The following is a 14,305-nucleotide window of genomic DNA, read 5'->3' as shown; positions in this document are numbered from 1 at the left end:
TGTTTTAATGCCACTTTTTAAGCATAAAAATGTCCAACTTTATACCGCAGTGCACGTGTGAGGTCTCGTGTGAAGCAATATATTTTGAGCATGTATCGGTCGACATTGTGTTGTTAGCATAAAGACAAGCGTGCGTGTTACGTAGTTATCTTCACCTACGTTTGTATCCTTTGCATTATTCTTTTATTTTGTTCCCTTGCACAAACAAACATGCATTTATCAGCCTCATTTTTCCTACATTCGCTGTCACTGTGTAATTTCGTTTAGTATGTTGGCAATATTATCATGCACGCAGTCATCATCTGCATTGCTTCTTTGTTTCTCACGGCCACGGACGTATTTACTGTCACTGGTTTGTGTTATCGGTCGATTGAAAGACCAAGCTTCGCGCTTCGTACCAGTTAAGCTAAGCTATCCTAAGGTAAGCTAACAACTTTGCTACCTAGATGCTATGCAGGTTAGAAGGATTTGACGCCAAGATGCCAGCCCACTTGTCAAGCTCGCTATGAGCCACTCCCGTAAAGACTAAACAGCTTTTCTTCATTATGTGCTTATTCGCGAATGTCTGAAAGGATGACTTCACTTTGATAAGGTGTCACTCATGAAATGCAGGGTAGTACATTTGGTAGAATGTATCATGCGCCACCTTATGTAATACTCCCCCGGCGCGAGGTCTTTAAGGAAAATAAAGTGAAACTTACAGTAATCATTTGTAAGAGTTATAAAGCACTCGCTCGGCACTTTGTATACTGTCATGCCGATGGCGAGATGTTTTAATTTTAGCGGAGGCAACAATCTTCTTTCAGGGTTGGCCTTATGCGTGTTTTACGCGGCGAGCCGTAAGTGATCTCTAATTCAGTCTTGTTATACCCACCGTCGCAGGAATATACATAAGGAAGGTACCGTTCACTAAGTGTCCTTTTAGTGCTATCGGCGTCTCTCGTCTGCGTTCTTGAATACCACTAACTTCAAGTCAACATTCAGGAGTCAAACCTTAATAAAAGTTTTAACAAAGAAGCGACCGCTTTTGACTTCTTTCATAGAAAGCAGGTTTGGTTCAGTCTACTTGACACCGTGTTCTAAACCAATGGCTGGTAATTATCTATGGTTCTGTTTGACGACTGCCTCTACTAAGATTCTGAGGCGTGCCGCATTTGGAAATATAGGGTTCAGGTTTGTTTCGTGTCTAAAAAAATAAAGAAATGATAATATGGTTGACTTGCCTCCCTCATGCTTATAGTCGGTAACGTGCGCTTTACGCAGTGATTAAATTACGACTCAAGGAGACAAGAAACGTAAGTTCCTAGCTGATATTCCCGTGCAATATTATCAGCATTGCTCTTTAGTGCGTTTCTTAAAATTCACAATAACATAGCTCGGAGCACTCAGTTCCTTCGTTATGATTATTTATTATTGTACTATTATTATTCCTATAATATTGTTACGGATCGCTCTTTTCTAGATTTTATAAAATTATTTTTCATTTTCTTTCTATACTACCGCCTGAGTCATATAGCACATTCCCCTTGTGGGTTGTGCCATATTAATAAGAACCAACCAACCAACCAACTCAAAAATACAGCAAGCTATCGTGTAGACGAACTCGACGAGACCATGAAATATTTTCGTCCTTCAAAAATTCGTATTAGCAAGATTTACCCACAGAACTTAAAATATACTGTTATATTTGTGCAGCCAAGTATTCGTGATCCAAAATAAGTGGAAACAACATTAAAATTAACATTAAATGATGTGAAATAGACAATTAGACTTGCATTGACACAAACAGTTGCTTGTCGGCGCTGTGCAAACCTGTGCTTTGTCCCAAAAGCTGACATTTCACCTAGCCTGCTTAAAAATTATTCAGTGTCCTCACCACTGGTCGTTGTGGCTCACGGACAGTGTCCTCACCATAATTATCAAAACTACAGGACCACCTCGAGGACATCCTCAGTTATTGCTTCTGTGATGCTAGCCATGCAGATTTTGCACGTCATCGTCGACGCTTGCGTATGTGTTTACGTTCATAGAATCACCATTTGCTTCTTTTGTAATTATAGCAGTCGCTTCCAAATCTGCCGACACTGCCTCTCAAATTGCCGAAGTGCAGGTACCAGTGTTGGCTGCAGAAGTTTGGATTAACCGAATTTGGCAGTTCGTGTTGAGCGGATATATATATATATATATATATATATATATATATATATATATATATATAGCTTTTTTTCTTTGTGTCGATGAGAAACCATGAAAATGCTCACACATTTTGTTCCTCATATTCAAAAATTCGGATTAACCGGGTTTCTCTTAACGGGAGTCAGCTGTACTAGCGGTCACTGGCCGCAGCCGCCCATCGGTCCTAGCAAGCCACACCCAATAAAAAGAAAACGGCCGATGTTAGGCCTAGGTGGCCAGCAAATGTGTTCCGGAAAGTTGGTCCGCACCGCACACACGTTGTAGAACCATCGAAATCGATACCGTCGGCTTCACTTACCGCTTCCCGAACGTACATCCTGGGCCCAGCCGGCCGAAGCAACGCACACCATGCAGACGACGGTCCATCGCACGTCCGCCATCTTTGTCTTCGAGACTTTGGCCGCCACCGATTACCGCGGCAGCGTGCCTTCTGCTCAGTTTGCAGCGGTGCACTGGCGTGGGTTGGCGGCCCGCGTGCTCCGGAGCTTATCGCAGACGCCGTTGCGTGCCTGCGCGATAACGGGCCGAGGAGAATTCGCCTCCGTGACGAAGTACACCTGTTGTTTGCTTTACAAAGCTCCCGGCATGTTTCTGAAATCGAGGAAGCGCCGGCGATGCATGGTATCCTGCGCGGCACTATCGCGATGTTCCCGGCTCTATCGCCCCGCGAGGTTTGCGTCTCTGCGTAAAGTTTCCCAGCGTGAAGTTTACGCTGAAGCTCTGCGTTTTCGTTGCATACAGAGTTTCAACTTGTCTGCGAGCAGAAACGCGCGATCAGCACAACAGCGTGACGCGCCCAGGTATGCTATAGAGTGAGAGGGGGAACGGCGGCGTGTGGTACGTGCGTGCTACTAAGGTCTCGAGTAACGTCCGTGTATGCGTGACCGAGGCGGCGTTTGAACGATGAGTCCAGAGTGCACGCGCCACGAAAGGTGCGCCTACTGAGTGCGTTGCAAGGCGGAAAGGGACAGCGTGCTTTGCGCGCCTGATCCCGTTATCCAGTGCGAGCCCAGCTGCCTCGTCCTCATACGCGAAGACTCGATGGGGCATCGGAAAAAACACGCTCCTGTTATCCACCTCGTCAAACAAGCCGCGTGGTTTCAAGTGTGTGCGATGGACGGACTGTGTATACCCGACGGTCGTTTCTTGCCATCTGCACTGTTTTAACCCCTTTGGTTTGGCGCGAGGTGATGCTTCTCTGTGAAAGTTTTGTTCACTGTACGCCCGCCGAGGTGGCGATAAATGTGGGAAACACAAGTATCACGCGAAGGGCGAAAATGAAAAGAAGTTGGCTTTGTTACTTCATCGTTTACTTGTCTGTTAATCTATTTCTCTGGTTCTATTTCTTCTGTTACTTCTTTTTAAGCGAAGCTTTATAGGCTCACAAGTTTCGGCGGCGGCGGCGGTGGTGGTGGTGGTGGTGGTGTCACGTTGAAAAGTGGGCCGATCCTGGCGATAGTTCAGAAAGGGTCCAAGTTCAGTGGCACATACCAGGGACGAAAAAGAAAGAGGGAGAGAAGGAGAGAAAGAAAGAGAGAGAGAGATAGCTAGAGAGAAAGAGAAAGAAAGAAAATCACCAGCCCTTCCCCTGTCGAGAAAATGGGGGTAAGCAAAGGTTGTCGTGTGTGTACTTGACCCACTCCTTTCCCTTCCCTTTCCTACTACTTTCCCTTCCTTTTCCTACTACTTTTCGTTCCCTTTCCTTCTGCTTTTGTTTCCCTTTCGTGCAACTTTTCCTTCCGTTGCGTTGTACGTTTCCTTCCCTCGATGCATACATCTGACAAACGTTTATGTTTTATTACCGTGACATGTCGTGAACTTTACGTTACCCTGACGAAGGTCAGATATACACACGACAAGCTTCGCTTACCCCCATTTTCTCGACAGGGGAAGGGCTGGGGAATTTTTTACTGCCTCCTGCAACTCTAATAAAAGGTGGTTCGATAAAGACAAAACGAAGCTAATATTATCGGCGCCTTCTTTCGAATGCTGTATTAGCCGTCATAACATAAAATATTTGATGTGGTCTATATTTAACGGAACTACCAGAGAGTCCGTAGTGGAGGGGTCCGGGCTAATTTGGTCCGTCTGAGGTTGTTTTAAACAACACTTAAATGTAAGTACATGGACATTTTTGTACTTCACTTTTTTCATAAGAGCGCGAACTCCGCGGTGGGGCTTCGAACCCGCGACCTTTTTCTCATCAGCAGAACGCCGTATACCGACTGAACCACAACGACGTATCCCCGTAATAATACCGCCGTATCTTTAATTCACTTCGTCATTCTCAGCTCATAACGGTTCAATGCCCTTCAGCCACGATAACTGCCTGCACGCGAGACACGTGATGCATGTGTAGCTTTTTGAATTGCCCGTCAGCAAATTTTGCTCGAATAGCTACGCCTGCGAAAAAAGAAAAACCCTACCACAAGCGATATCGCGCGCGGAAGATAAATACTTGAGGACTATAATAAAACACATAAGGCGACCTTATACCGTTTACTGCCTTTGTCGCACGACGATCGCACGGCGGCTGCAAATTAGTTCCAGGGCTATTTATTTGTCACCCACAGATGACCACAACGAGAGCGTATAGAGTATACGGCAATATACGAGCCTCTTTTTGTCGCCGCGGCCGTCGTGTGGCCTGCAGGTCACCGAGGCTCGCGTGCGCTCGTAACAAGGTAACCGCAGTGAGGAGGAAACCGAGACCGTTAGCCTTCCAGAGTGCGAACCTCCTGGAGAGCTGTAGGCGATAAACACGTCGTCGTACCTCTCTCGTTATCGCCATTTATGCTCCTAGTCACAGAGGCGAGCTGGCGCGTGAGCAAGGAGAACGAGGGGAAAGAGGAGGCGAATGCAAACACATAGTCATCCATCGGCCCTCCCCTCCCTCGGCCGCCGTTCCACTGCGCCCACCTCCTAGAAGCACTAAACAGCGTCGGGGATGATAAAACTGCGTCGACTCGTGCGACACAGCGGTTGTAGCGGATGTTTTCATCAGCTTGTAGTTGTCGATGTACTGTGCAGCTGCGGTCATCGTCAACTTCACCATACCATCCTCATTTCCCTTCACACCCTATGTCTGTTGTTCCCCCCAACCCTTTCCCCAGCGTGGAGTACAGACTAACGGCACTTCACTCAGGCCGACCTCTCCACCTCCCTCCCATTAAATTTTCATCTCTCTTGTAGCTACCAAGCTTCACACAGCAGTATCTTTCTGGGCGCTGAGGGCGTCAGAGTATTAGATGTAGGTAGAGATTGCAAAATTTGCGCAGGCATATGGGTTCGGCTAGTGTTCCAGGAACGTGGGTAATTGAAATAAATAATTATAAGTTCTTGGGCTTTACATGCCAGAGCCACAATCTGACCTTGAGGCACGCCGTTGTGGTGGACTCCGTGTTAATTTTGGCCACCTGGGGTTCTTCAACGTGCACTCAGCGCACGGTAAACTCTTTTTTTTTTTTTTTTCATTGCCCCTTCACTGAAATGCGGCCGCCCCGCGGCTGTCTGCAGCGCAACTCCATAGCCGCTGAGCGACCGCGGTGAGTAGGGGGGGGGGGGGGGGGGGGGGGGATAACTGAAGATCCCCTGGCGGTGCCTTCAGTTGACTGCAGGAAAGTGCAAGCCGAATAAGGGCGCGAATAGGCCACATTGTGTGTTGCTTACGTTATAATTGGTGGTTCAAGGTGAAGAGAAAGCGGTGGCCGCGAGCAGAGAACTGCCTTTTGGTCGTTCCAGCAGACGAACTCCGTGCTGAAGTTTTGTTCGCCTGTCATGACGAGCCTCCATCTGGCCATTTGGGTTTTACGCGAACGCTTGATAGAGTGCGCAAATCCTACTACTGGCCCAGACTTGCCGAGTGTGTTAAGCGGTACGTCCAAGCCTGCCGTGAATGCCAGCGCCGAAAGTCGCCAGCTGTGAAGCCTGCGGGATTGCTGAATCCGATTGACCCACCTGGCCAACCTTTCGACCAGGTCGGCATGGATCTTCTGGGCTCGTTTCCACTGTCATCTTCTGGCAACAGATGGATAATTGTCGCCACAGGTTATTTAACGCGGTATGCTGCGACAAAGGCCCTGCCTCGAGGCACAGCTTCCGAGGTTGCCCAGTTTTTCATACAGAGCATCGTCCTACGGCATGGCGCCCCATCGCACGTCATCACCGACCGAGGAAAAGCCTTTACAGCACAGCTCATTGAAGACGTTTTTAAACTCAGCTGCACGACCCACCGAAGGACAACTACCTATCATCCGCAGACAAACGGCTTGACCGAACGACTGAACAAAACGATGACTGCCATGCTGTCTATGTACGTAGACGTACAGCACAAGACGTGGGACGAGATACTCCGTTACGTAACGTTTGCCTATAACACTGCTACGCAAGAAACAATACGCTTCACGCCGTTTTACCTCGTTTACGGTCGTGAAGTGCAGAATATATGTTAGAAGCAATGCTGCTGTGCGACAACATCGATCATCTCAATCTCGCCCAAGATGCCGAATTTTTCGTGCAACGCGCGGAAGAAGCCCGTCAGCTTGCCCGAGTGCACATAAAGAAACAACAGAGCATCGATGCGCACCGTTACAATCTCCGCCATCGACAAGTCGAGTTCCAACCTGGTGATCAAGTCTTGGTCTGGACTCCCGTGCGCCGAAAATGACTATCTGAGAAGCTTTTGAGTCGCTACTTCGGACCTTACAGAGTGTTGCAGCGAATTAGTGACGTGAATTACGAAGTCCTTCCTGACGGAAGCCAGCCTCCCCGACGTCGACAACCGCAATCTGAGATGGTGCACGTTGTGCGGTTGAAACCGTACTATAGCCCCTAATATCCGACGTTTTCAGCTACTTAGGGTTGTTTGTCTTCCCTCAGTGCCTTGTGACTATATCGCACACCAAAGTGAGTGTGACTACAGCCTATGTGTTCGTCCTAGGCCATCTCGGCGATCTCACGTCAAGCCTGTGTATGTTTTCCTTCTTTTTTTTCTTTTTTTTTATTATTATTATTTATTTTTTTTGAAGAGGGGGTAATGTTACATGGTGTCGCACAGCAAGGGGACTGGAAAAGAAGAGAACGAGGTTCGTCTCGGCATCGCGCGTCGACGCTTACGCTTGCCTGGATCCTCATTCAGCGTGTATTCTACAACAGGGTATACGCGACAATATATATCCGTCCCTGTACAATACATTTCACATGCATTGCCTTCAAAGTTTACCGAAATTCTCTCGGTTGTGATTACGCAAAATATTCACTCTTGGTAGGAAGTACGGTGCATGTGTAACTGTAAATGAGTGGTTTACTCATACTCTTGTCATCCGCTTCCGAGAAATTTGACGCTAAATTGATCTAGACCTCAGGCCTCAGATCTAGACCCAGACGGTCGAAAGCAACCTTAAGGTGTGTTTCGAAATCACAGAGATTGCGTGAAAATACCAGACGCGACAGCAACATGGCAATGTACGGCACGTGATTTCATCTTCGTCTCTGCGTTTAAGCAATGACATGGAGTTTTTACCATAGCAAACATGAGATAGTTATTATTTTTTTTCATGTACATGGAGACGCAGCTTTTGGCATCTAACCATGGTATCTAAATTTAAAAAATTGTTTTCAAGTTCCCAAGACCAGCAGTAGACAATAAAAACAAACCACCTTAAAGAGCGATTATGTCCCATAGTTGTGTACGGGTCTCAGGAGGATATATATATATCGCCGCCCAAGCACTCCGTAAAGACGGTTAACCAGCGAAGCTGCAACGTACGGCTCCGGTGTTTATCACTAGGTTAATCCCGACGGTTCATTAAAGTCTTTCTCAATTATTGGTTACGTCTTTGTGTTTCTTAATGAGGTTACACGAACTTTCGGCTGTGACGGAGAGAACGACGTCACTGACGGTATGCCCGCAGTCTGCCGTTGTCGCATTGCCACTTGCGATTCTTCGAAATCAAATTGCTTCAAAATTCAATCTGTCTTCCACGTAAGACAATGAATGGCTCATACTCCCGTAAACGCGGCCTTCCCATTACGACGACAGAAGAGAAGTGAAATTCTGCGCTGGAATGATGAGCGGCAACGGAGCCAGCTGAAGAAGAAGAGGACGACGACGAACGCGGGAGCAGTGGCACGAGCGCGTTCGCGCGGTTGCGCCGAGGGGCGCCAACGAGCCAGCTGTGGAAGAAGACGACGCTCGAGCCATTGCTGATGATGATAGTTTCTGCCCACATCGGATGGACGGATTTTGGTTTCGCCTACAGCTTCGCTGTAAAAAATGGTTTGTCTGCCTGTTTGTTTGTTTGTTTGCCTGCCGCATGGTTTGCATCCTGTGTCTTGTGTCATTGATGGACCACACTCAGAGCCAAAGCAACGCCCATTTTGATTCTAAATATTTCAGTAAAAAGAAGAGGGGCGGGGAACTAGTGGTATCGCCATGCCAGCATACATACGGCGCCGCATTGTTTTGACGTTCTCACGTTCTCCACTTAGAAATGTAATCTTTTGTAACTCTCTCCAAATACGGTGTTGTGCTTGATCCCCAAGCGCCCCCCCCCCCCCCCCCCCCCCGCGCGCCTGTTATCGCCGACAAGAATACCATTGCCGGCGGCAACGCAATCCGCTTATCGCGCCGGTGTGAGTCACAGCATACGGAAGTTCTTCGTAGTTTGAGTGTTTCTGATTGGACTTTTCTACGGAGAGCGGTGATGTTATAGTACAGTCCCTGGACTTGTCCGGATGCGACCAAGGAGTCACGGTGCGTCACTACTCGAATTTCAGCGCATGCACGTCACGAAATCCGGGTGGATGTCCTGCATCAAATCAGGCGCTATAGGCGTCAAAGCGCGGTGTTGTTGCGCGGTGTTGCGACCGCAGAGGTCTCACCAGCCGTTGTCGCATGCGCCAGTCGCCCGCTACCGACTATGACACACATCACGCACAACTGATGATGATGATGATGATGATGATCCTTTATCATGGCTCGCACCCACTGAGGGGGATAGGCCAAGAATCGGGCGGCAGTAGGTAGCTAAAAAAAAAAATTCACAACTGCAAGAGCGCAACTTCCTTTCTTCTTTCTTTTCCCTCTTTCCTTGATTCCATGTACCTTCTTTTCTTTCTCTCATTCCTTATTATTCCACAAAAATGGAGGAGGTCAGAGAAAAAGCCACAGTAGCGGTCTTGAAGTGAGGTGCGAAATGTTCGGAAATTTTGAATGGCCTGGAAAAAAAAATTTTTTTTTTAAGGAAGAATGGAAACAAACTAGCTTTGTACACTGTCCACTACAAATATTTTCAGCAGAACGATTCTGTGCTATGCAGGCAAAAGAAAAGTATTTTAACAGGCTGTAAATATATTTTATTCGCTTGACTAGAAATACAAGATTAAGTGGATTCACCGCGGTCAACGTGACATCAAAACCGTAATGATTTATACGAACAAAGTGTAAATGTTTCGAAACGCAAACACGCAAAGCGAAAATTTAGCGCACTATACCAATTCGGTGTCGGGATCACTGCTTTCGCTTGGGTATACTTTTTGTTATTAGTATAAAAAATTATAAAAAGCTTAAAAAACTGTATGTATCCCCGCATCGCGCAGGAAGTCCGGTAGGGGTCTGGAATGACAGTCATCTCGATTGCTGAACTCAACATGCCGGTCGGTCACTTTGGAGGCCAGACCATATCAGCCAGGGCTCCCGCATGTGTCGTCTGGTCGCTCCATTCAGGTAAGCAGAAACGAAAACAAGTTTATACACGGTGCCATCGCTGAGCTTGTTCCGTCGCTGCGTGTGGACATTTGAAAATGCCGACCCTGCAGTTCCGCTCGCAAGCTGCTCAGGTGGGAGGAACCTGGAAATTATTCTCGGCAAGTGGCATCCCTTATCGCTTGGCACATATTTCTTGCCACCATGTATAGTGACACCATCCTATGTGACTTACAGAGTCCCAAAGCCTAGTCCTTGACCAAATGCCTCCATTGGTTCCATATCGAGATGTGCGCATAGTAATTTTTGAGACCGAATCGAATGTGAATCGAATAGTGCCAGAAGGAGGCGAATCGAATCGATGGACTATCGAATATATTTTCAAATAATTAAACAACGGTCGTTTTCTTTAATAATTTCAAACAATGTTATAACGTACTAGTATTCGTAATGTTAGCAATTTTCGGCCGTAAAGTTTCACGTTATAAAGCGTTTATTAAAAGTCCAAATGGAGCATTCGGAACAGATAGGGAGTTTGTTCACAACAGCGCACTCTCCGAAATAGCAGTTTTCGGAGAGTGCGTTCCTTGCCGTCCTCGACTGTGCTTCCCTGCCCTTGGCGTCCATTCTGTGACACTAAGAAACCACCGGTTATCTGCCCTACGCATTGCATGACCTGATCAGCTCCATTTCTCCCTCATAATGTCAACTAGAATATCGGCTACTCCGGTTTGTTGCCTAACCTACACCGCTGTGTTCCTGTCTCTTAAAGGGGTCCTGACCTACTTTTTATCGTAGTCGAGAAATGCATTTGAAGTTAAAATATACTATTTCAGAAATACTTTGCCGTAGGAAGTACTTCAATGCGTTCAGCAGAAGAGGAGTAATTGGAGGTCTCGTATGATACCATTCGCGGTGCTTCCGCTCCTTCATCAATGACTTGGACTGTGAAGGCTACGGCGGAGCGGGACATCCCCACAACGCTCCGCCTACTCAACGTCACCGTGGCGCGCAGTTGAAATTTGATTTCGGATGTTCACGTAGACGCACTGTATACTTCTGATTTTGGCGCATACGACGCGCCAGACGCGGTTGTCCTCAGCGAGCCGCAGTGTGCTCAGCCAGCGGACTCGTCGCGGTATCTGCGCTACGTTTAGACCGAAGCTGTATACATGCACCTGTAGTGCGTATGCGCAGCGTTTGTTGCTTTGTGCATGACAGGGCTTGAGTGCGCGCTCGCGCTCATATGATCCAGTCTGGCTGCAGCTACCTGCTGCGGACCGGCTTTGTCCTGTACCAGCTTGACCGACGGATTGTAGCCACATCCAACTTGCGCATTTTGAAGCGCTGTGAATAGCTCAATAGGAAGCGATGTCTGCCAAGGCGTCTGACCAAGGGCGGTCAGTAGTGAGCGCGCGATAGAAAGCGTGCGTGTGGTCTGACGCTTTAGTTTCGCTTGGTTGGAGGCTAGTTGAGTGTTCAGGACAAGACGAAATTAGCGAGACCCGATGGCTGCGCGATACCGCTAAGCAGGGTAGCAAAAGTTTAATTCCTACACGGGCGGCCGCGGCCGAGCGTGAGCAGACAATAGTCGGCCTCTTCCGGAAGTACGCAATCCTTATCGAAATTCGAAAGTATATTTTCGCTTACTTCAGCCCGTTATTAAACTGCGCGTCAGTAAATATACACAGTAATAGTAGGAAGAAGTGCACTGATTCAAACACCTTTCCTGATTGATGTCAGCTATTGACCAATAGTAGCCGCGTAGGAGAATCCGCTATATTACGAAATAAAGCGCCCAGAAAAGAGTGAGGAACGTGGCATCTGTCGAAAAAAGAGCGTTTGAAAAAAAAAAGGTGACCTCGCGCTCCGCTTCCGAGCTCCACGCGCCGTGCACGACTGCAAAATTTGACTCGGATGTTTGCAGCAGCGTATGCTATCCGCGGAGAGTGTTTTTTTCACCTAGCCCTATAGGGGCGGTTCAGGACCCCTTTAACGTCATGCCTAACATTTTACGTTCCATCGCTGGTTGCGCGGTTCCCAACGTTTTCTCAAGCCTATTTGCTAACCTCAATGTCTCTATATGTTAGTGTCAGTAGAATGCGATTACTGTACACATTTCTTTTCGGAGATAGCGGTAAGCTGCCGTTCATGAGTTGGTAACGCCGGCCGTATGCGCTTCAACCCATTGTTATTATTCTGTAAATTTCGTTATCATCATCAAGGTCCCCTGTGAGTAGTTGGCCTATGAACTCCCTCACAGGTTCTAGAGCCTGATTGCCAATCACGAATTTTCATTTTCTTGCCAGGCTATTGAACCTTTTGTCTTCTGCATATTAATCTTTAAACTTCTACTCTTGCACATTGTCGGCTGAGGTCCTGAATCATATTTTGCAAGTCATCTTCAGCCTTGCTGAACAGGACAATTTCATCTGCAAACCACAGGTTGCTGGGATATTCGCCATAGAACCTCACTCCTAATCATTTCCAGTATAATAGCTCGCATACCTAAAACATGCAATAAGTATAGCATATTGGAAAAATTGTGTCTCCTCGTCTGACACTTTAATTTGATCGGTATTTTTCCGCATTTCTGCTGAATTAAGATAGCTCTGGAATCTTTATAGATATTTGCTAAGATATTCACGTATATGCGTGCTGTACTGTTTTACTGCGGAACGTTGCAATGCATGCCTTGCATCAAGGCGGCTGACCATGATGGCATTACCGTAAAAGCTTTGAAAGAAAGCATTCATGTTCCTGCGCCAGTACTTACAAAAAATATTTAGTAACACTATGAGCCGAGGCATGTACCCTAACATTTTAAAGATTGATAGAGTTGCTTCTATATATTAAACTGGTGACATCAATAACCCTGGCAGTCATGGGCCTATTTCATGTGCTTAGCGTTATAAATGCCGTATTTAAGAAGGTCATTGCGACTCTGTTGAAGCACTACTTAAATGCAAACAAGCTTTTAACACATTCCCAACATGGCTTCCGAGCCAATCGATCAACATATCATCAGCGGTGTTGGAACTAATTCAGAGTACATACACATCTCAGCATAAAAATGAAATTGCAGTAGTCAAATTTTTAGACTTAATGAATGCCTTCGACACAGTCATTCACTCTAAGCTACTCAGAAAATTAGAAATCTACGGCTTTGGCGAAACTGCTATTAAAAGCTTTTCTAGCTACTTAAGCGGCCGAAAACAATATGTACGTACTGACTTTTTTTTTTTTTTTTTTCTCTCAGCGTACCACTATTGTTACAGGTGTTCCTCAAGGATTCGTTTTGGGCCCATGATACTCTTCCGAGCAAATACGTTGGTGACTTTCCATCAACTCTAATGTCATCAAAAGCTGTAATTTACGCTGACGATAACGCACAAATGTTTTCTCGTAAATCCTTTGCCGCATTGCAGCGCACTATAAATAGTGAGTTACCGAACGTATCTACTTAGCTTATGATTAATAAATTAACATCAAACTGAGATAAGATTAAATACATATTATTCTGCTCTCGATACAAATTAATCTTGAGGATGGTGCTATAGGACACTATATACTATAAGATAATTAGGTGTGTTATTACATTGCAACTTGAATTGGAGACTACATAACTTTAGTACAGGCGCTAAATTATCTTCCTCTTCCTATGTATTAATCAAGTGTAGAGCATATTTTTATCTTAATATACTTCAAATTATTTATTTCTCTCTCTTCCATTGTCAATAGAACACGTTGCTGGGCTAGTTCATGCATGATTCATTACCAGAATTGTGGCGCAGCAAACAACATTTTGGTGTTTAAATAAAGTGAATTGAATGGAATTCAAAGACAAGGGACGACAGAAGCAACATAGAAAGGCGCCAATTAAGTAGAGAATGCGCCTGTCTATGTTGCTTTTTTTATTACAAAAAAAAAAAAAAGGGTAGGGGGGCATGGCGCATTATAACGTACGCAAGTCAGCGCGATTCAAACACCGCGATATTCAGTAGTCTCGGCATATTATCATTTATTTTGGCGTCCGAAATGAGAGTCGCTATTTTAATTAATAACATATTTTACACGGAAATCACTCAATATCGCCAGTCTTGTTTATAATACTTAATCGAAATACTTGGAATGCTACAAATATAAATATCCACCTCCCCGTCTCCCGTAACACTTATGGTCAATGACTGAGTTTCATGGCACCAAATTTGGAATTCAGTATCTCTTGAGGCAAAAGTGGCAAACTATTTTGTGTTGTATATTAAAAAAGATGTACTTATCTAAAGCTTACTTCGTGCGATTGTTGTGGTAATAATTGATTCTGTTTAAATACGCGTGTATATACAGTCGCTTATAAAATATTTATGTATTTATGTTTAAACATATATGTGTCTATCAGGCGCG

At 45.9% G+C, this 14,305-nt stretch overlaps 1 protein-coding gene across 3 annotated transcripts in view; it reads right to left on the bottom strand.

Annotated features, from left to right (window-relative positions):
• Window positions 1-4,847, bottom strand: part of LOC119449661 (protein mesh-like) — a 39,377-nt gene extending 34,530 nt beyond the window's left edge. The window contains exons 1-2 of one of the 3 annotated variants that reach the window (XM_049665358.1): window positions 4,693-4,847; window positions 2,495-2,787 (exon numbers count right to left, since the gene is read on the bottom strand). In XM_049665358.1, the coding sequence (XP_049521315.1) occupies window positions 2,495-2,576 (82 nt within the window). In that variant the 5' untranslated portion in view covers window positions 2,577-2,787; window positions 4,693-4,847. The remainder of the gene's footprint in view (window positions 1-2,494; window positions 2,788-4,692) is intronic. The other 2 variants (XM_049665357.1, XM_049665355.1) reach the window with 2 other exon arrangements.
• Window positions 4,848-14,305: the final 9,458 nt, after the last annotated feature.

The sequence above is a fragment of the Dermacentor silvarum genome, chromosome 4 (assembly GCF_013339745.2).
Source record: "Dermacentor silvarum isolate Dsil-2018 chromosome 4, BIME_Dsil_1.4, whole genome shotgun sequence".
NCBI classification, from domain to species: domain Eukaryota; kingdom Metazoa; phylum Arthropoda; class Arachnida; order Ixodida; family Ixodidae; genus Dermacentor; species Dermacentor silvarum.
The sequence above is the reverse complement of the archived record's forward strand: the minus strand, read 5'-3'. Positions and strand labels throughout refer to the sequence as shown.